The 21,144-nt window shown below is 34.4% G+C and overlaps 2 protein-coding genes and 1 long non-coding RNA gene across 6 annotated transcripts; 2 read left to right on the forward strand and 1 right to left on the reverse strand.

Moving 5' to 3' along the window:
• The first annotated feature begins 6,402 nt into the window (after positions 1–6,402).
• LOC122318518 (subtilisin-like protease SBT2.6) lies at positions 6,403–15,984 on the forward strand. 3 transcript variants are annotated; one of them, XM_043135941.1, is made up of 11 exons: positions 6,403–6,776; positions 7,733–7,935; positions 9,229–9,373; positions 9,491–9,885; positions 10,671–10,766; positions 10,859–10,931; positions 11,380–11,665; positions 12,803–13,128; positions 13,949–14,216; positions 14,563–14,844; positions 15,279–15,984. In XM_043135941.1, the coding sequence occupies exons 2-11, from the start codon at positions 7,760–7,762 to the stop codon at positions 15,683–15,685; spliced, it is 2,454 nt and encodes an 817-aa protein (XP_042991875.1). In that variant the 5' UTR covers positions 6,403–6,776; positions 7,733–7,759; the 3' UTR covers positions 15,686–15,984. The 3 variants fall into 3 exon arrangements, with proteins under 3 accessions (XP_042991875.1, XP_042991876.1, XP_042991877.1); XM_043135942.1 differs by having other exon boundaries at positions 6,403–6,713; XM_043135943.1 differs by lacking the exon at positions 6,403–6,776 and adding an exon at positions 6,886–7,066.
• LOC122318519 lies at positions 13,470–14,664 on the reverse strand. The gene is made up of 2 exons (XR_006244855.1): positions 14,532–14,664; positions 13,470–14,330 (listed from the first exon to the last, which is right to left on the reverse strand). It is a non-coding gene; the product is annotated as an uncharacterized LOC122318519 (long non-coding RNA).
• An 810-nt stretch (positions 15,985–16,794) lies between the features above and the next one.
• LOC122318520 lies at positions 16,795–20,209 on the forward strand. 2 transcript variants are annotated; one of them, XM_043135944.1, is made up of 7 exons: positions 16,795–16,941; positions 18,281–18,373; positions 18,618–18,737; positions 18,818–18,896; positions 19,189–19,275; positions 19,458–19,520; positions 19,889–20,209. In XM_043135944.1, exons 2-7 carry the CDS (start codon positions 18,318–18,320, stop codon positions 19,964–19,966), a joined length of 483 nt encoding a protein of 160 aa, XP_042991878.1. In that variant the 5' UTR covers positions 16,795–16,941; positions 18,281–18,317; the 3' UTR covers positions 19,967–20,209. The 2 variants fall into 2 exon arrangements, with proteins under 2 accessions (XP_042991878.1, XP_042991879.1); XM_043135945.1 differs by lacking the exon at positions 16,795–16,941 and adding an exon at positions 17,012–17,162.
• The last annotated feature ends 935 nt before the right edge of the window (positions 20,210–21,144 follow it).

Raw genomic sequence — 21,144 nt, forward strand, 5'->3', positions numbered from 1 at the left:
TGCCTTATACGCCAGCCACAAGATATAGCACGCGAGATAATTAATTGTACCGTGGCAGGCTTTATTATCAGGCTATAGGTTTCAGAGTAATCAATGTCGAACTGTTGTAAGAAACCTTTGGGCACCAACTATGCTTCGTATTGCTCGATATCATTTTTGGCCTTTCTTTTGATTTTAAACACCTACTTGGAACCAATGATGTTATGGGCAAAGGAAAGTGGAACTAATGACCAAATTATGTTCTTCAATAAGGCATCAAAATCAAGATTCATGGAAGCACGCCACTTAGGTAATTTAGCTGCATTTAAATAGCAGTTGGGTTCGGTGACAGAGGGATTGACCTCAACAATGAGAGCTTTAGGAAGATGATATCATATGGAGGAGTTGGTCGGTGTAGGTCTTGGGTTTGAAGATGTTGTTTCGAGATCTGGTGACCATGGGGTGCCGATTGGCAATCAATGCCACCCTAGTAGGTGAGACTGTGGGTGGCAACAAGAATGCATTTGTAGATAAAATAGTTTTTATTTTCAAATCATATCTTAAAATACGTGTAGATTTAATAAGAACTAAAATACAGATTATTATTTAATATAAATAATTTTTCCTACAAATCAAATCATAACATGTCAGTAGAATAAATATTCTATTTGAAAAACTGGAAAAATGCTGAAAACAGAATGTTTAATTGTTGACAAGCTTCTCATAGCAAATGGCAAAGCATCATGTATATAGTTAGATGGAGTTTACGTAGATTTGGAGCGTATAATATGATTTTATACACCTCGGCAAGATTTAGGGAATCATTGTCACAATGTTTCATTATATATTAAGATACTATACTATGATAAATGTCACTTCGATGATAGGAACACGGGTAGATGCTACAAAGAAACATGTCAAAATTGTTGCATTTCATACGGACACATCGAACGTGACAATGAAAGGTCGTATCACTCTCAATTAATTAATTAAAAGTACCTCAAAAAATTTTAATTAATTATAAGGGTACCTCTGGCCCCTGGGTATCAATATTATTAATAACTAATCAAGGTTGGCAATAAATGGGGGTACAAGCTAATTTAATTTTTGTGAGAGGGTCTTTGTCATGGCCAATTTATTTTATTTTTTATTTTTCAAAAAATGATTGATTAGCTCAGAAGAATTTTGTGAAAATAAATAATAGATCTAGTCGTGAGTTAGCAAGCTCCATACAATTACTTTAAAAAAGTGAATAAATACGGAATATAAATAAAAAAAAATTAATTTTTTTAATAATAAATCATACTTTTTTTCAAAACGGCTGTACAATATTTATATATTTCAAGATTATATATAATATTACTCGTGAAGACAAATCAGCTTCTTAAAGAGAACCAATTTTTATTATGTTTTGGTACACGTGGCACCTAAAGAAATTTCACTTTCAATATTGCAAAGCTACAAATATTTTTTTGTGCTACCATTACTTTTCAGTTTTCACTTATTTTTTATTATTTTGTATTATTATTTAATATTTTATCATTATTTTTTACTACTATTTATAAAATATCTGGGATCACCTCACTATTCAAACACAATCTTAATCGCTGAATTTTCCCATGATTTTTTGGACGTTTCCTATACCCATTTTATATGTTTATTTGCATGAACTTGTACACATGATGCTTCTCAAACATAATATATTTTCTCTTTCATTTGTTTAGCACGTTTGGAGATCCTCCAGGTGAGATAGGATCGATGGATGCTTGAATCTGACTCGAACTTAGCCTGACCTTTACCCGGAATCAGTTTTCTGACAGATTTTAGAACAACCCCAATAATTGTGTGTTTTTTAAAAAAAAAAAGCCCAAGTGGATTCAAGAGGGCTGAAATTATGAAGTAGTCAGACTGCAAGAGTGTGGATATCCAGCCAATACAGGCTTAATAGAGAACAAGCCCAAGTACGAGGCTAGCATACCACTAACCTGTAATCCAACCATTCAATTTTCCATCTGGGTCATTTTGATAATGATCTTAAATGGGCTATATAGAGGCCTTTAATTAAGCAGCAGGCTTAATTATTATTATTTTTTTTTAAAAAAAGGAAATACTAAAATTAGATTCATAATAGTTTCCATAATAGCAAACCATCCCACGGTCCACCCCATAAGCGAAAAGCATCTGCTATATGAAAATACTATTTATTGTGATACTTTCAATTATAAAAAAATAAAAAATAAAACACAAATATTTTTTCATGTAAATTAATATGTAATGTGTTTGACGTGTTAATAAATTAATAAATAAATTTACAAATGCAAATTTTCCAACACTTATTGGTACAAAAAATTTATCTGCAGTTACTTTTACGTACTATTTTAAATATTTCACTAATATAATTAGTTATATAATTTTTTTAATATAAATTAATTAATTTAACTAATCACATTAATAAAATGTATCAAAAATTCGTAAAATTGATTATATATAATAAACTAGATTAGAGCTGAACTCAATTCTCAACCCTGTGACTCTACTTTTAGCACTGGACCTTGTTTTCCACCCACTGCGCTGGCAAAACAAAAGGACAAATGAGATCCATACGAGACCAAGCATGCATCAATATTCATCCTCCTGCACCCATGTTCTAATCAACAACATTGTCACGAGCAAGCAAAACTGCGGCAATTACAAGGACGAGATCATGAACATGATACTACAAACCTAAAAAGGGGGTAGGAAAGAACAAAAAGGTGAGATTATTGAGGATGATTTGGTTTTTCTTTTTGCCCTTTTAATCAGGCTCACAAAAAGTCCATGAACTTTCGTCACATTGACAACTACCTTTAATTTGTCCCCTTCTCTAGCATGCAGTAATGTAAGTGCAAGTCGTTTTCACCAACCTGATCTCCTTGTAAGAAAGAGTCATGTGTCCTATTCCAATTTCACAAGCACAAGTTAAGGGAGTGAGAGGGAAAGAGATGATGAATTAACATTAATGGTTAACGCCCTTTTCAATGTCGCGACCAACTTCATGATTGCATAACTTTGAATTCTAACTTCCCCATAATTCAACCTTTCCATTTTCTTTACTAGACAACCAGCAATCAACTTTGTGAAATTTGAGGATTATGGTTTTTTTATTCTTTTTAAAATAAATTAAAAGTTTTTCCGTTTCGAAATTAATATCGAAACATTTTAATAAATACTTTGTACTGACTAATGCATTACACTTCCATATCAACATCGTGTTTAAAATATTATTTAAATTTATTTTTCTTAAATTAATTAAATTCTTATACTTATTATCTATTTACCAAATATTTGATAAAAGAAAAAAATATTAAAAAAAATAAAATATATGATGTGCAGACTTATATGTAGAATTTTTTTAGGTTTAATATATCAACAAGCGATTGAGCTTGTAAATATAATTTTTCATTAGCTAGTTATCACAAGATCATCTTGGATACAAACCCTCTTGGATGCTTGGAAGAGTTGAGAAGGTTGTCGAAGCTAAATTGGACATGTGGACTCATGCATTTGGCTTATTTTAGGAGGTATATGCATAAATATATATTATCTCACCTCTTGGCCGAATCTTTTAGTTCACTTTCTGCCACGGAAACGGTCTTACTCGAGTCACATGTGGTGTACAAGCTTAACGACAAGTTCGGTGGGGTGCAACCCACATGTGCTTAGAAAGCTACCCCATAGAAAAAGAAAAATTCATTCATTTGTCTGATCCAAGAACGGATCGAGTGCAAGAATTAGAAGGGAATAGATAAAAGAATACTTATATATCTTTGTTTTTATTCTCTCTAAATCCAAGCAATAATATTGTGGATGTGAACATGACTTTCGATAATGTTATATGCATGAAAATGACTTTAGACTATAAAAAAAATATAAAAGTAATTTTATAAACTGACGTAGTTTTATTATGTAATTCGTTAAATTTACTTTATAATATAATTTTATAATTTGACGTATTACATTTAGTCACATTAATTTATAAATTTACTTTTACGTAATTTCTTTATTACTAAACTATTTCTCTTTTATGTTTTTGGCTCTCGAATTTCTTATTTAGATTTGATGGTGAAGTTAATGTATACGACATAAAAGAGAGTGCAACTATACGAAATCGTTTGTTTTAAAAGGAATTTATACTGCATTGAATATTATAGACGACGTGTCGGAATGAGATCCACTCAATTCTATTTGAGATATATAGTATTAATTAGACGTGAACTATGAAAAATGTACAATATTTTGCAGACACTGCTTCAATAATAAAGGGCAAAGTTCTGATATAAGATGCAGCAGCTGTGTTGTCTTTTGTTTGATGCATGCTCCAAGCTTTCTGGGTACATTTTTGATGGCAGGGAGCCATGTAGCCAACGAACTTTGCCACAACTGTCAACCACCTCTTCCCTTCTATATATTGATGAATCAGTAATTTATCCATCTAACAAAAATAGCAACATGACTCTCATTCGTAGGGTTACCCTTTAATTATAGGGCCACATTAATGTGGTAATGCATACGTGTATTTCATCTACATTCTACCCTTCACATATACTTTTTATCCATATTTATTTTTGGGATTTACCTTATGCTTTCTCGTTTGAATAATGTTAGATATTATCATAGGTTGTGCAAGTGTCTATCTACTCTTTTTAAAAAATAATAAAGTCTATTATTAAAAAATTATTTTTTTATATGAGTCCTATATTTATTTATTTTTTTAAAAAGAATGCCGATGCTTGCGTATTTTATGTCTACAAATATGATTTCTCATCACATATTAACGGTAGAGTTTGAATAAAAAGTTAAAGAGATCCAACTCATTCAAAGAATCTATAGTATAATTATACTTGCATGATGCGAGATTGGTCAAACAAATGTGTAAATTATTTCTTGTTTGACCATAATTAAATTTTTGATCAATTAATTAATCTAGTGAGAATTAAGATCCAACTTTAATACTGTGGTCTACGCTCACCTTTTGACCCTCTTGTAATTCAATAATTAAAAAAAAAATTGTGGGCCTTCTAAGAAGCCGAAAGTTAGTGAAAGCATTGGACCATTGCATCAAATCAATATATATATATATATATAATATTATTTCACCTAATTAATGGGTCCGATATGATTAGAATTATAAAAATAAATGTTTTAGTAAATTTCATAAAAATAATTTTACTTGATATTATACGTTAGATTGTAATATTATTTTTATTATAAATTATATCTGATATAACATTTTCATAATTGCTCATCTCTCGTAAATATAAAAATAGTTGTTGTTGAGAAATAGTAGGACTATTGCCTAAAGAGTGACTCACAACCATGGTTTTTAATTTTGAAAAATGCTATATTGAAATAAATGTATTGTAATTTTACTATAAAGTAGACCTAACGTATTATATAAATATATATTAGTTTGTAAGTTTATTTTTATAAAACTTATTTGCTGTTAGCTCTTCCCATAAATATAAAAATAGTTGTTGAGAAATAGTAGGATTATTGTCTAAAGAGTGACTCTCAACCATGGTTTTAATTTTAAAAAATGCTATATTGAAAAAAATACGGTTACACTAACCGTCATTGGCATGGGTCAAAGACTCAAATGCAACTGTCCCTATACTCTATAGCATGATCCTTTAATTTTTGTCCAAAGTATTGTGTAATATCGCGTTATATTTATAACGGTATGGACAATGAGATTAATATCTTACAAAATCATTTAAACATTTTCTTTTGTTTAATTAATATTGGTTTTGCAATATACACTCTTTAAATCATTTAAATATTGTTGCAAGTCTAAAATCAAAATAATAATAATAATATTTTATTTAATTTTTATCTTTCATCTAAAATCATTTAATCTCATCTTTAAATAAAAAAGAAAAAACTTATTATAAAAAAATATCTTTTTAATGATTTATACATTTTGATAAAAAATCTACATATGAGTTGTATATTTAAAACTTGTACGTATAATTTTTTAATTATATGGAATGAATGCATTTAACACCCTATTATAAATATATTTTTAGATAATTTATTAATTTCTGATATTTTAGATAAAAACATTCACTCCACAGATTCTAGTATTTTCTGCTTACAAATTGACAAAAAGAATAATTTTATTAACTTTAATTACGAGAAAATAAATCTTGGTACAAAAAGTTATCTCAAAGGGCTACCCTTCCCCTCTCTCTCAGGTTCTCCCTCTGACATAACCAAATTACAAAGGGTCAATATTGACATTTCGTACTAACCGCCCGACAGCTACGCGCGAATGTCCCCTTGCCCTCGCAAACTTCCTGCTTTAAAAAGGCTAAAAGAAAAGAAAAGAAATGAAAAATGAATTACGATATTCGTTAATTAAATGCGTAATTAATGAATACTGAACTTTGATTTAATAAACTAATAACTGGTTCGCTCTATGATTCCTTCCCTCCATCATCTTCGCCTTCCTGTCTGTATATCACAAAACCCTAACTACCTCTTTCTCTCTCTCTCTCTCACACACAGACACACTCACTCTGAGTACTCTCTCCGTCTCTTGCTCTGACTTCTATGCGCTGACCCCCCACTTCCGTCTCCAAATGCGGGCCGCCAGATCTCTTGTCAGTGCTACCAATGTGATCAATAATCTCTGATCTATCCGATCATAACCGTCCATTTCTATCTCTCTCTCATTATCACAGAGGCAGTGGCGTGTATGTGAATCTCTTGCTAAAGCTAAATCTAGCTTCTTGCTCCAGCTGGTTTCGTGGTTCGCTGTTAGTTGCAAAACCACTTTGCTTTTGTTTATTGCACCTTTATTTTTCTTTGTATTGACGGGGATCTTCTTTTGTGGCCGACTATCTTTTTCGGGTGCTCAATTAATATTCTTTGCTTGGATCGCCGACTGAACTTAAAGCCACTGATTCTCCTTCTTATGAATTTTTTATTTAGATAGAGCTGGATCGGATTGGACAGTCTCTTTTTGTGAAATGTGGTTTGATTTCTGCTAGTATGTGTAGATGCAAATATTGAACCAACGCTTTGGTTGATTGAAGCTTTTCTTTTGGTGATCAAAGCTGCTTTCTCTTAGTATTCAGTCTTGGTCATTCTTTTTGTTGTTCAATGATCGGTATACATGCCGCCTCTGTTTTTGTTTAACTACTTTAGTAATCTGGTTTTCTCTGAAATGAGCGTTTTTTTGGGGCCCCTGAAGTGAGTTGTTTTTATTTTTTCTTTGTTGTTTGGGGTTTGACTTTTTAACCCAGATTATTTTTGTTATTATGATTATTATTTTTTCCTTTATGGGTTCAAAGTTGTCAAGGTCGGACCGGTTAGATTTTCTAGTTCCTCATGTTGGGCGGTGATGTAATTGGGGAAAGGAAAAATATATTTGAGAATTTCGATGGAGGATTTCACAATAAAAAACGATGATATCGCCTCAGCTACTCATACAAGTAGTATATTCCGGTTAGGTGGAGGTTATTATTATTATTATTTTTTTGTGTGTAATAGGTTTTTCTCGTAATCGACATTAATTTTTATTTAAAAAAATTTCTTCCATTCTTGACAGGAGCAAAATGCTCAAGTTGTTCATCCTTATTATCACTACATCTATTTATGGTCGTCATCATCGTCTTTATTCGTTTATCTTGCTATAATTTCTACGAAAATCTGAATATTGTTAAATTTCTACGGGAACCTCATTATAAACTGTCTGTTTTCTGATGAACAGATATTGTGGGCTACTTAATCATTGAAAATGTGGGTATCGGAGCTTGGGTGCGCTGTCCTAGTGCTATTTACTGTCTTGACTATTGGGAAGGCGGAGATTTACATAGCTACAATCGAAGGAGAGCCTATCATAAGTTACAAAGGTGGGGTTGACGGTTTTGAAGCCATAGCTGTGGAATCCGATGAGAAGATTGACACCACCAGGTATCTTCAAATTATTCTCAAAATTGTCATCTGTTATGAAACATTTAGGGAGTTCCAAATTTTGAATGAGACTATTTTCCTAGTGTCATACAATACTTGCCAGCTTGACATGCCTTGACCATGCTAAAGCTGTATGGAATGTTGAAGTTGTTAGTGAGGATCTTTTCTTAGTGGGGTCTTGGCTTTTGAGATATCGTTGTTGGATTGTGGACTTTTGTTTGAATAGACTTTGCAAATAGAAGTGTAGTGTCAAAGCCATGCGTGAGCAAGCATTTGATTGTGCCTAGGTATATGATCCAATTTACCTGAATAAAAAATTTAAAATGCATTTGAATAGTTGTCATATTCTGAACGTTATCTTTCTGGTTATGAATATTAGCTTAATAACGTGCTGCCTAGGCCTGACCTGATCCATTATCATCCTTTTCATGTGGTACCAGAAATTCAGAATGGGTGCTCCTTTAGTTTTTTACTCTTCACAGCTCCTTTTGGCAATATCGGCAGCCAAATTTACATTCTTGAGAATGACTTAAGGGAACAAAGGGTATGTTTGGACGGAAGACTTTCTTGAAAACTTCTGAAATTCTTTAGAAAACTTTTGGAGGGGAGTTTTTGGGGACTTGTGAATATGATGGGACCCATTAAAAATATGTTTTTATTGTGAAAGTTTTTTGAGAGGTATTGTGGTCTATTTCATTATGTAAATCGAGGTTAAGATGTTTGATGAAAATTATTTTTGGGATTGTTTTGGTAAGATGTTTGGATTGACTCGATTGAGAGTAAAAAAAAAAAAAAACAAAAGAGAGAATTTTAAAAAATTCTCATTTGACAGCAAGTCTTTGGGATCAAATCAGAGCTGAGTTTTTTTTTTTTATTTCAGTTTTTTCCTGATCAAAAGCGCTGAATTTTTATGCTATTAATTAGAAACACCTGTTAGGAGTAGTAGAATAGAGATAAATGCTTAACAATTGACCTTCATAATTTGCTTGTATCCATCATTGGTGCTTTGTGGTTATTAGGTGTATTCTGTGTATACTTCCTATGTACTTGGGCTATACCTTTTATACTAATAAAGTTTTACTTTTACACACGTGCGCGGGCGCGCACACACACAAAGCATTTGGGGGGATATTATCCTTACTCTTCCAAAGGAAAGTTGCAATGCTATTATGTGAACTATATACTGGTGTAGATTGCCTTGAGTCTCTCTGTATGTGTGAATCCAGATGGATACAGTGAGATGTAAGAATTTCTTTATTATTATTTTTCTTGATATCATGGGTCTTCTTACAGTGAAATGGTTACATCCTACGCACGTCACCTTGAAAAGAAACATGATATGCTTCTTGGGATGCTGTTTGAGCATGGGACCTACAAGAAGCTCTATAGCTATCGACATCTTATAAATGGTTTTGCAGTTCACATTTCCCCTGAGCAGGTAAAAACGTGGGCAAGTAATATTTTAGGACTTATCGCTTTTATAAATCTTTTAATTTTCTTTTTCATATACATTCCTCTTGCATTCTCATTCTTACGATATCGCTTGTATTACTAGGCAGAAATCCTGAGACGTGCACCTGGTGTGAGATCTGTGGAGAGAGATTGGAAGGTGAGGAAACTTACAATACATACCCCACAGTTTTTGGGGCTTCCAACAGGAGTATGGCCAACAGGTGGTGGCTTTGATAAGGCTGGAGAAAACATTGTAATTGGATTTGTGGACTCAGGGATCTATCCCCACCATCCAAGCTTTGCGACCCATAATACTGAGCCATATGGACCTGTGCCAAAGTACAGAGGAAAATGTGAACTTGATCCTGACACTAAGAGGGATTTCTGCAATGGGAAGATTATTGGAGCACAGCATTTTGCTGAAGCTGCCATAGCTGCAGGGCAATTTAACCCTTTTGTTGATTTTGCTTCTCCTATGGATGGCGATGGACATGGAAGGTAGGCCTCCTATAACTTCTATAATTTTCAAGGAAAATCCTGCTCTACCGTATATTCATTTTACATCAGTGTTGCATTACTTGAAGCAATATGTTATAGCTGCAAAAAACAAAAGATTGACAAGCTAAAGCTGTGCCACTGAATTTTATAAACTGTTCATCTTCATCATAGTTAAAAACATAAAAATTAATTTTTTAGTTGTGGACTCCACACATGATGGTGATATTGTGACAACATTTTGGCATGATCTAAAAGCAATTTTAAGATTCATAAATCTTCATACCTTTTAATTCTCTGGTTCCACATTATCAACCCTTATAGATTACCCACTCATGAATAGATCATGCAGTAATAAATCTTGACAATGACAAAGAAAGCCAGCTTCAGAAAATGAATAAGAATGACATCGCCCACTTTATGTGCAGCATTCCTCTAGCCCCTTCAAAAATTGGAGAAGTAGCTCAGTCAAGCTCTGATACTGGCATTTTCCACCTGAATCTTATCTCACTGTAGCGTGATGAGATGTTTCTATGGCCAGTTTAAGTTAGCAACTTCTGATAGAAGGGAGACATTCTTTTAGACCAGTATGTGCTTATGGATTTAATTGTTAAAAACATGGAATCTTGCCAGGTGCATATGGATTTAATTGTTAAAAAATACTCATCCCAACTAGTTCGAGTTGACAACATTGCCACTCCTGTTCTGAGAAATCTATTATTAATTTTCTTTGTTCATTATGGTGTCTGATGGAATTTTCCTTCTTTGTTTGTGTTATTGGCTGCCAGTCACACAGCAGCTATTGCAGCTGGAAATAATGGAATACCTGTTAGAATGCATGGCCATGAATTTGGTAAGGCAAGTGGAATGGCTCCCCGTGCCAGGTGAGGAACAATAGCCTTCACTGGTGATAGGGCATTCAAAGTATTAAATCAGTATCCTTCCTTTGACAATAGATACTTAAAATTGTGTCCAGGATTGCTGTGTACAAGGCACTCTACAGGTATTTTGGAGGGTATGTTGCGGATGTAGTTGCTGCAATCGATCAGGTTTGCCCCTAATAAAATGCCTGATGTAATATACTGGCAGTGTTGCCCTTTGTCCGTTCCAGCGGGGCGGGGGGGCGCATTTGACCTGGGGTTTCAGGTGTAATATAGCTTACCACATTGAGTGATGATGGTTATGTTTATGCTCCTTCTTGTTGAAATTTGAGCAAAATATTTTTTTTCATGTTCTTCTTGTAGTACTCTTTCATAAAAATGGCATACTTGTGCATGCTTTGTATTTGACTCTAGAGCCTCCTCTACACACTTGTCTCTACTTAGTCATTTGTTGAAAAGAGGGGAAAAGGCAAACAGTTTTCAGTTACTTTTGTATGAAGACCTGCATTCTCTGAATAGATTTTAGATGAATAGATTATTTTTTGCCTGGAGGATGACTGAAATTTACATTTGTACTGGTAAAAGATGTTAAATTTGAGACAACTTTTGTGAACAGGCTGTTTATGATGGGGTGGATATACTCAACCTCTCAGTAGGGCCAAACAGTCCTCCAGCAGACACCAAGATCACATTTTTAAATCCTTTTGATGCTACACTTCTTTCAGCTGTGAAAGCTGGTGTATTTGTGGCACAGGCAGCTGGAAATGGAGGCCCTTTTTCTAAAACTTTGGTTTCTTACAGCCCATGGATAGCATCTGTGGCAGCTGCAATTGATGATCGCAGATACAAAAACCATTTGACTCTTGGAAATGGAAAAATTCTAGCTGGGCTTGGGTTATCTCGTAAGTTTTATCAACCGTTGTAGTTTTTTTTAATCTGCCGGCCTCTGGAAAGAAAAACTAATTAACTTGTTTGACATTTCTGTTTGATCACTTGATATTGAAGGTTGATATGGTAAATTTATGTGGGATATATTGCACCGTGTAAAGTTATTCTCATTGGGGTCGAGAGGTTGTAAATTTTCTAGTAATTGTACATTCCATTGTAATTTGTTTCTGCTTCACTTACATTGGGTTCTTCTGTTTCTTCTACACTATTTTTGTTCCTTCTATACCTCATTCTATATATTCTTTTGATTTTGCTCAGACTGCATGGGAAGTTCTCAATAGTTGTGTAAATAGTTTATATGTGCACATTAGTAGACCACATACATTTCATGACTTCGAGTGCAAAGGTGTCACTGTTAAAACTTACTTCCATAGAGTGAGGACAATATGTGAAATGTGGACTGCTTTTACCATTTCATGGTGACTTTGAACAGCCACAGTTAGTGATGTTGCACTCGTGAGGCTGTTTGGTTGTGCATTATTAAATCTGATATTTTCATGTCATGCTCTTAGTTCTTCCAAAAATCCCAATTTACATTTTATTTTCTCTTTGACGATTCACATCCATAAACTATCTATTTCTATAGAGAATTGAAATATTGTTGAAATTTTGTAATTTTTTAAATTATATTTTTGCATGGTTCCAGGGAATAGTGAGCACTATATTAGAGCGCAAATGAAGATGTGGCTTCTTCGTTCAAGAAAATGTTTAAAATCATGTCATTTCCTTTCCTCCAAGGATTAATTTCAAATTTTATTAAAATTTGGTAAAATTGGGAATAAAAGCCAAGAAGTTAAAATAAATACAATCAAAACATGTCTTCTCTGCACCTTTGTTGGATTGAAACTGAGTGGTGTAATTTCTTGGGGATCCTGAAACACGTTTATGGTTTTGGCTCTAAAAAAATCACCTTATTTGCAGTTTTTGTTTGTTTTGCCAATTCTTATCAGTATATGTAGCTCACCTTACTTCACAAACTCACATACTCAAAACACATTGTAATTAGAATTGCTTGGCTTCCAGTTAGTTGATTTCCAGTTTCTTTTTATGTATTTTTCCTTTCTAAAGCTGAAGTATGTGCTCTCATGCAGCTGCTACGGATCCGAATAAATCATTTACCTTGGTTGCTGCAAATGATGTACTGTTGGATTCTTCAGTTAGGAAGTACAGCCCCACAGACTGCCAGAGACCTGAGGTCCTAAACAAGAACTTGGTTCAGGGGAATATTCTTCTTTGTGGCTATTCCTTTAACTTTGTTGTTGGTAGCGCATCGATCAAGAAAGTCGCCGAAACAGCCAAGAGCCTTGGTGCCATTGGCTTTGTTTTAGCTGTGGAAAATGTTTCTCCAGGGACAAAATTTGATCCTGTTCCCATTGGCATTCCTGGGATTCTTATCACAGATGTTAGCAAGTCATCGGTAATTATCCTTACTCTTCTCCTTCTGTGATATGGCTTTTCCCAAAGTTTATCGCTGTCCATGATGGGGCTGATACATAACCTGAAAATAAATTGTTGGTAACTTTGGCTGAGTGTTTGACACTTAAGTGGGTGTATCCATATCTTCAGGATTATATTGTGCATTTTTGGTTCCATATAGTTCCTCCTGAATTGTGAGCAGCCGGACTATAAGCTTGTTATGTGGCAAAATAACATCGACCTTGGAGAAGAAAATTAAGGAAAAAGTAACAAAGAAAGTATTGGGTGCTAAGAAGTTCGTAGAATTCTTACCAATAAAAAAACTTTATAATTCTTTATGTGAACTGTCAAATTGGATTGATACCTCCATTGTGAGGATTTCCTTTCATTATATAGGCACAAGTGTGCATGATACAAGGCTAGAATCAAGCCAAATTTACAGTAATCAAATCTGTCTACAAAAGGAAACTAGGACTATTTACATGATCTGTCTGAGGAACATTATCTGTCTTAGTAAGGAACATGATATGTCTAAGTAAGGAAGTATATATATACAGATTAGGAAAGCTAAATAAGGAAGGTCCTGCTGTCTAAGGAAGGTCCTGTTGTTATGAACCCCGATAGGGAGGGAGGGAGGCTCTAAGACTAGTGCCATTCTCTCCAGATTTCACTTTTGGCATCTTTAATAAAATGTATTAATTTTGATAATTATTATGGTTAATTTCGGTCATCCACGCCCCATCTTTCTTTATTTTGTTCTCGCTTGTCCATGACCCTTATAATTATGTTATTTGGTGCTTGCACATCACTGCTATATCTAGGATCTTATAGACTATTACAACATCTCTACTCCAAGAGATTGGACTGGAAGAGTGAGGAGCTTCAAAGCCACTGGTAGCATTGGGGATGGGCTGATGCCTATACTCCATAAATCCGCACCCCAGGTGGCATTGTTTTCTGCTCGAGGGCCCAACATAAAAGATTTCAGCTTCCAAGATGCAGATCTTCTCAAACCAGACATCCTAGCTCCTGGTTCTCTTATTTGGGCTGCTTGGTCTCCAAATGGCACGGATGAGGCTAACTATGTTGGTAAGGAGTTAATGGGTCCATTCAACTCTATTATTTTTTGATGTTCCAGCTGATGCTCCAATCGTGTGGACTTGGTCAAACTTGGTCACTTTAGACTAGGACATGGAATTTTATCTGACTCAAAAGAAAATTATTAGCAATGGACATTTCAGTTCAACGTCAGTGCCAACTTCATTAACTTTCATAAGCATATATTTGAAATTTCTGCCAAAATTTTATCCATTTTGATTTTCCTTGCCTTTGTGGCCATAAAACTAAGAAGAGAAAATAAAAGCATGATCGGAAAAAAATACCGCTGGAATGAAAAAAGGAAACCTCATTTTAAGCGACTATTTGCTTTGCACAGGAGAGGGATTTGCCTTGGTATCTGGAACTAGCATGGCTGCACCGCATATAGCAGGAATAGCTGCTCTTGTAAAGCAGAAGCACCCTCATTGGAGCCCTGCTGCCATCAAGTCAGCCTTGATGACAACTTCAACAACGTTGGACAGAGCAGGAAGGCCTCTCCAAGCACAGCAAAATTCTGATAAAGAAGTCATGACGTTTGTCACTGCTACACCTTTTGATTATGGCAGTGGCCATGTCAATCCAAGAGCTGCTCTCGACCCTGGACTTATTTTTGATGCAGGTTTATTTTGATCTGCCTCATCATATATACAACTTGTTGGTTGGTAATTTGGCACTACAATACACGGATTTGTTTTGAACATTGAAGTCAAAAGGAAAAAATTTATTGTGTCTTGTCTGGGACGCCCTAATTGTAATAGGAGGCCAAGACAAATAGAAAACTAGAAACATAGTGGAAACTGGAAGAGAAATATGGTGGGGACACACTTTATCTGAGACAAATAGCCAGCACAAAGAACATATAAAGGGAAAAAAAAAAAATTAATTTTATCATATCTTACTGAATGTTAGTTTTATCATATCTGAGACAAAAACATTTTGGAGCTTGTTTGTCTGGACCCTGCAGATGTTTTCAGACAAAAGTTGGTAATCATAGTAGGCACATTCAGTGAAATTGGAAATTTATTACTAATTTTTGTTATTTGTTTTTTGAAGGATACGAGGATTACTTAGGGTTCCTATGCACGACCCCTGGAATCGATGCTCGTGTTATAAAGAACTACACAAGCTCGCCCTGCAACTACACCATGGGCCACCCATGGAACCTCAACACTCCATCAATCACAGTCTCCCATCTTGTTAGAACTCAAACTGTTACTCGCACAGTCACGAATGTAGCCGAGGAAGAAACCTATGTAATCAGAACCAGAATGGCACCAGCCATTGCCATTGAAGCCAGCCCTCGAGCAATGACTCTACTTCCCGGTGCTTCACGAAAATTCTCAGTGACTCTCACTGTCAGGTCAGTGACTGGAACATACAGTTTCGGAGAGGTTTTAATGCAAGGCAGCCGAGGGCACAAGGTGAGGATCCCAGTGGTAGCTATGGGATACCGAAGATAGTTGACTTGGGGGATCATATATTGGATTGGTCTATCTGAAAATTATGGGTTGTGGTGGTAATATTCTTTGCAATATGTGGGAATAAGAGGCTAGATATATTTTCTGGAATATATATAGTGGATCGCTGTAAAGATAACTGGTATAAGGGGTAGACTTCTTCCAAGTTTCTTCCACTGATAAGTTTTGCTAATTTGTTAGTGATTTGGTGGAATGCTTCCCCACCTTCTATTTTGATATTTTCTTTCTTTAGTGATGCATCCTTGTAATTCTTATTAATCCCAATATCACGTTGAATTTAATTTTTGTTTATTATATAGAGATAAAATAAATCTTAGTAAATCGTAGTGATACTTTCTTAAGACTTCCATTTCCACAGAATACTTGAAATTTCTATTACATGTGACCTACCAAAAGAAATCTAGTACATAATAAACTTTTCACTTGACTCCATTGAGGATTTAAATTTAATGATGTCTACATACTCACTTGGAGATATATAAATATTGTGAGACTTCTTTAATGGGTTTGGACAGTGAGTTAAGATGAGCTGATATGAAAATTAAAAGTTTAATAAAATATTATTTTTAATATTATTTTTATTTTAAAATTTAAAAAAATTGAATTATTTATTATATTTTATGTGGAAATTTAAAAAAAAATTATAAGGATGATATGAAATGAAATATCAGCTGGATCATCCATTTTCTTTTTTTTCTTTCTAGGTTGGGTTCTGTTTGGCCACTAAGAATTTTCAGATGAAAATTTTGAGTTTTAAGATAAAATATTAAAATATTATATTTTAATATTATTATTATTTTGGGATTTGAAAAAGTTAAATTATTTATTATATTTTGTATTGAAATTTGAAAAAGTTATAATGATGAGATGAGAATTTTAAATTTGAGATGAAAATTTCAAGTGGCCAAACACGAAATTTCCGAAGGGAACCATTGACTGTAGAGATAATAAATTGAGTCAGCAATGATAATTAAATTTGTCGTTTAAGATTTCTCTTTGGGGCATTGTCGTTTAAGATTGAATCTAGAATAAAGATTTCAGATTTAATAGATAATAATCTTAGAATTATTATTTTTTAATTCGAAATAATTTTAGATGTCAAACGAAATGGTACTTTATAAGTTTATAGACGTTGCTCGTTCATTTATCCCAAACACTGTCCATCTCATTCTCAGAGTGGCAGTGACAGTGACGGAGCGATAGCTAAAGTTTGCTCGAAGTTTACAGGCATCGAATAGGTTCGATTCCACATGCTTAGTTATTCTTACTTCCGGGCTTCAAAGTCTATGTATTTCTTTTTTCGAACACCCGTTGTTTGGTTGCTCCCAGAAACCTGAAGAACAGAAGGGGACAACAAAATCGCATCCTACAATACCCAAATTTCAATTCTTTACATTTCCTTCGTTATCTTCGAGACCAAACAAATTATAATTTTTGCGCGCCAAAATTATTTGCTTAGGTTCTCATGTTACTACTGTTTTTATTATTTGTTTGCGCTCTACGAAGTTTTATACGTACGGGAAACAACTCTCGGCATTCGTTACTTGTTGGAAGTTTTTGTCAGAAGCATGGAACATGTTTGATAGAATGTTTCAGACAAATGTCTTCGAATGTGTGTGTATGCATAATGCATTCACTTAGACCCTGTTGTGTAATGCTTGAACTGAAATTCTTTGGTGAAATATTGGAGAGGAGAAGTAAATTTAAAGCAATCGGTTACCATTTTATTTTCTTGGGCAGTTAAGTGAGGTAACCGAGCTATTGGTGAGCATTGCTAGATTGGCTTGTTTATAAGTAATGTAAATGTGTGAGAAGATAGGAACTCAGATCCATTTTGTCAGAAACTTGTGATTAAGCAACACCCGGTGTGCTTCTGTTTGACAGTGGACAAGTGGGTGGCTCTAATGAATAGTTCTCTTCCCCCCTCCTTCCCTTTTTCCTGAGCAGAATGAATTCTGGAGTTCTGATAGCATCTGCAATTTTTAAAGCAATGAATAAGGATGATTTAATTGAGCAGTCATATAAACTAAACATTTTATATATATATATATATGCCATGTCCAGGTGGTAAAAGTCTCACCTAGAATATCTTTTTGAAATTGATACTTGAATAATTTGATGTTAAACAAGATAGCTTCCCTTAAGACAGTACATAGTTCTTCGTTCTTTCTGAATGAAGTTGAAATAACAAAGACCATTATGCTTTGTAAAATGTACTCTGTAACACACCACCTAGCATCATCACACGCTTTCAAATAGGATAGGTGGGAGTGAATTTCAGCCGCTCAAATGGTTTATAAGATCTCTATTTTGGCTATAGAGGACAAATTCTTTAATCTACAAGATTATATAAGCAGTGTTGGATGTGTATTTTTTCTATTGGTTTGTCGATGTCAAGTGCAAGTTGCATTTACATATTCATGTATTGGTGTTGTTGGATCCGTACTCAAAATATAAATTACATTACCTGAAGCCGAAGGATTTGAATGGGAACATGGGTTGTGTTTAAGTGTGTCAGCAATTCCTGTGAAAACCAGTTATGTTACTTACCGCATATATGATGAATTTAAATTGCAGGATATTGAAAAGGGGGTCCAGCGTGTCAATAGATGATATGGGAGATCCTTCATTTTTTGATCGAATGATCAGCGATCTCCGCGCAAGATGCAAGTATGAGCATCATAAATTTATCAAATACTTTTATGTTTTAATATACGAATTTCTTGTGTGTACTGCAGTAAAATGAGTGCTAAATGTATTTGAGAGCTGAATTGTTGTGGAGAGATGCACCCATGCTACGCATGGGCTTTCCTCACATGTTGGCTTACAGGACTCTTATCTTCCCGTTGTTTGTTATGCCAGAGCTTCCCCTCTTCTCCTTTTCTAATGCAACACTTTGTGAAAAAAATTTAAGGTACTATACTGGTTATCCAAAGGATCTTGGGCCATCACGGGTCATTCATTTTACCTCAGAACGTGAGTTTGTTCAGCTGCTTCATGAAGGTCATCCTGTTGTTGTTGCTTTTACCATCAGGTTACTTGGAGTTCACGCCCATCTTGTTAGTACCTGTTGATCATTTCACTTGATTCTTAACTACTTACCTGATGATGCAGGGGTAATTACACAAAACATCTCGACAAAGTACTAGAAGAAGCTGCAGCCGAGTTTTATCCAAATGTTAAATTTATGCGCGTAAGTTATTTGTGAATGAGTTTCTCTATCGCACATTTTGTTTTTTTTTTTAAATAATAAATTTCTTCACAACCTTTTGCATAACATCTTTTCTGAAAGATGAAATGTTAACACTATAGCCATGTCCAGTAGACCCATGCATTAAAGGTCATAGTTCAAGAAATGATTGATGTCTAATACTTTTTTTTGGGATTTCTGAAAAAAAAAAAAATTGTTCTTATGATTTTCAACCTCCCTTGCCTTTTGTAACATTTGCTTCCGCATTTTTGTTTCTTGCGCTGGTGTTTTATAGGTTGAGTGTCCAAAATATCCTGGGTTCTGCATAACGCGACAGAGGACGGAATATCCATTCGTTGAAATTTTTCATAGTCCAGAACAGGTAGAAGTATCCTTTATCCTGTAATATACTATTGTAATGGCTGTCTTCCTTGGCATGGAAAATAAACATGCACTGGTTGTTGAGCTCTATCAAATGCTAGCTTTTGCTGTGATACAATTTGTATGCACCCAAGGCTGCCTGTGAATGGTTAAAATTCAGTAGGTTGCATCTTTCTGATACAGGCATCTAGCCAGGGGAGGGCTGCTGATCCAAATGTTACAAAATACTCAGTGAAGGTTCTTCCTGTAAGTTTCAACGTCTGTTTTCTGTTTACCATGTTGTCATACAAGGTTGCTTCTCTTTGACATATTAGAACTTGAATACCACCTTTTCTATCAATACTCCAGTCAATATTCCAGGCAGGCTTATGAGTCACAATTTTTTTTTTATTGTAGTTCTGTAAATTTATGTTTCTGAATTATATCTAGGTGTAACACTAAAAGTTTGATCAATGAAAAAGAACGCATGCATAAATTCTGAATCTGTGCGTAAGCAACAAAAGCAATGAAACTTTATAAAGAAATCATGTGATACACAATTTTTGTTTCTTTTCTCGTAATTTTTCAAAATCCAAAATATTGTCTGATTTATTATTTGTTGTGCCCATATCCAGTTCAATTACGACCCCAGTGCCTATGGATTCAGAGAATTCTTCAAGCGCCATGGAATACGGGCATCAGAGGTGAAATAAAAGCCAGGTGGGAAATTGTATAATCTTTAATAAGCAGGTGGGAAAATGTTTAATTTACTATCTTAAGAGCCACTTCCCATAGGTTTTCCAGCATCATTTCTGGAATAGATACCCGCTCTGAAATGTTTTACCTTCAGGACTTTAAAACCGATATTGTTTTGGATCATATCATAATGTTTTTCTTGTTTCGGAAGAGCATTTTTCTTTGGATCAAAAGAAGTTTCAAACCCCTTTGCATCTGAAGAGTTAGGTGTCCGTTTCTCCATATCATACTGATCTCCTCCCCTTATCTGTCATCTATCATCGATACAGACGAAGTGCCACTTGTCTCATATATCTTAGAGCGGTGCTACTCTGCCGCTTAGAGGGCACTGTTTATTTTGACCGCATGCACACTTTTTTTTTTTTTTTTTTAATATATTTAAATATTTTTAAAAAATAAAAAAATTACCAATATGCTCAAAATCACTTCTTTAATCACTATGTCAAATGACCAGCGGTCACTTTTTTTTTTTTTTTTGATATTGGGAGATTTGGAAAGGGGGATGAAACTCACGATCTCTTTTATGGAGACTGAGTCTTATGCTATCTGAGTTTTATGCTCTTGGCTCAACGGTCACTTTGAGGGGACATGAGGGCACACGTACAAGTATTTTTCTATATCTTATTGGGGCGTACGTGGTCCAAAAAATAAAAAAATAAAAAAGAAAAATAGAAAAAAAGAAAAAGACAAAGGAAACAAAAAACAAAAAGACAACCACGGGATATATACAGATCTTGGGATGGTGTGTTGTTGAAATCTGGGTTAGTTGGGATCCCGGCTATTGAATTGCCCATCGAAAACTTTGACCACTTAGCCTTAGCTGGCTTCGCTATCTTCAGTGTCAAAGAAAATATTTGAGGGATTTTTATTCTCACGAAATGATTTTCTGAATTATTTTCACTCTGATATCATTCGGCGAGGCGAGGTGCACGATTCTAGAGATATCAACGTCAACTTTAAACTATATCTTAAAATTTCTGTCTAAACCTTAAAATATAATAAAAATAAACACATGATATTGTAAGGATCACTTTACGTCGGAGTGAAGTGGATTTATGAGTGCAATCAATGAGTCTACCCTGTTCCCCCGCCCAACCCCCATAATTGGCTTAGATAGATAAGAAGAACGTTGTTT

The sequence above is a fragment of the Carya illinoinensis genome, chromosome 8 (assembly GCF_018687715.1).
Source record: "Carya illinoinensis cultivar Pawnee chromosome 8, C.illinoinensisPawnee_v1, whole genome shotgun sequence".
Taxonomy (NCBI): Eukaryota; Viridiplantae; Streptophyta; class Magnoliopsida; order Fagales; family Juglandaceae; genus Carya; species Carya illinoinensis.

Coding starts and splice junctions, on each gene's coding strand:
- LOC122318518 (XM_043135941.1), top strand. CDS start 7,760: ATGTGGGTATCGGAGCTTGGGTGCGCTGTCCTAGTGCTATTTACTGTC. Junction 9,374..9,490: donor TTCACATTTCCCCTGAGCAG/GTAAAAACGTGG, acceptor TTGTATTACTAG/GCAGAAATCCTGAGACGTGC. Junction 9,886..10,670: donor GATGGCGATGGACATGGAAG/GTAGGCCTCCTA, acceptor ATTGGCTGCCAG/TCACACAGCAGCTATTGCAG.
- LOC122318520 (XM_043135944.1), top strand. CDS start 18,318: ATGGGAGATCCTTCATTTTTTGATCGAATGATCAGCGATCTCCGCGCA. Junction 18,738..18,817: donor GTTGTTGCTTTTACCATCAG/GTTACTTGGAGT, acceptor CTGATGATGCAG/GGGTAATTACACAAAACATC. Junction 18,897..19,188: donor CAAATGTTAAATTTATGCGC/GTAAGTTATTTG, acceptor GGTGTTTTATAG/GTTGAGTGTCCAAAATATCC.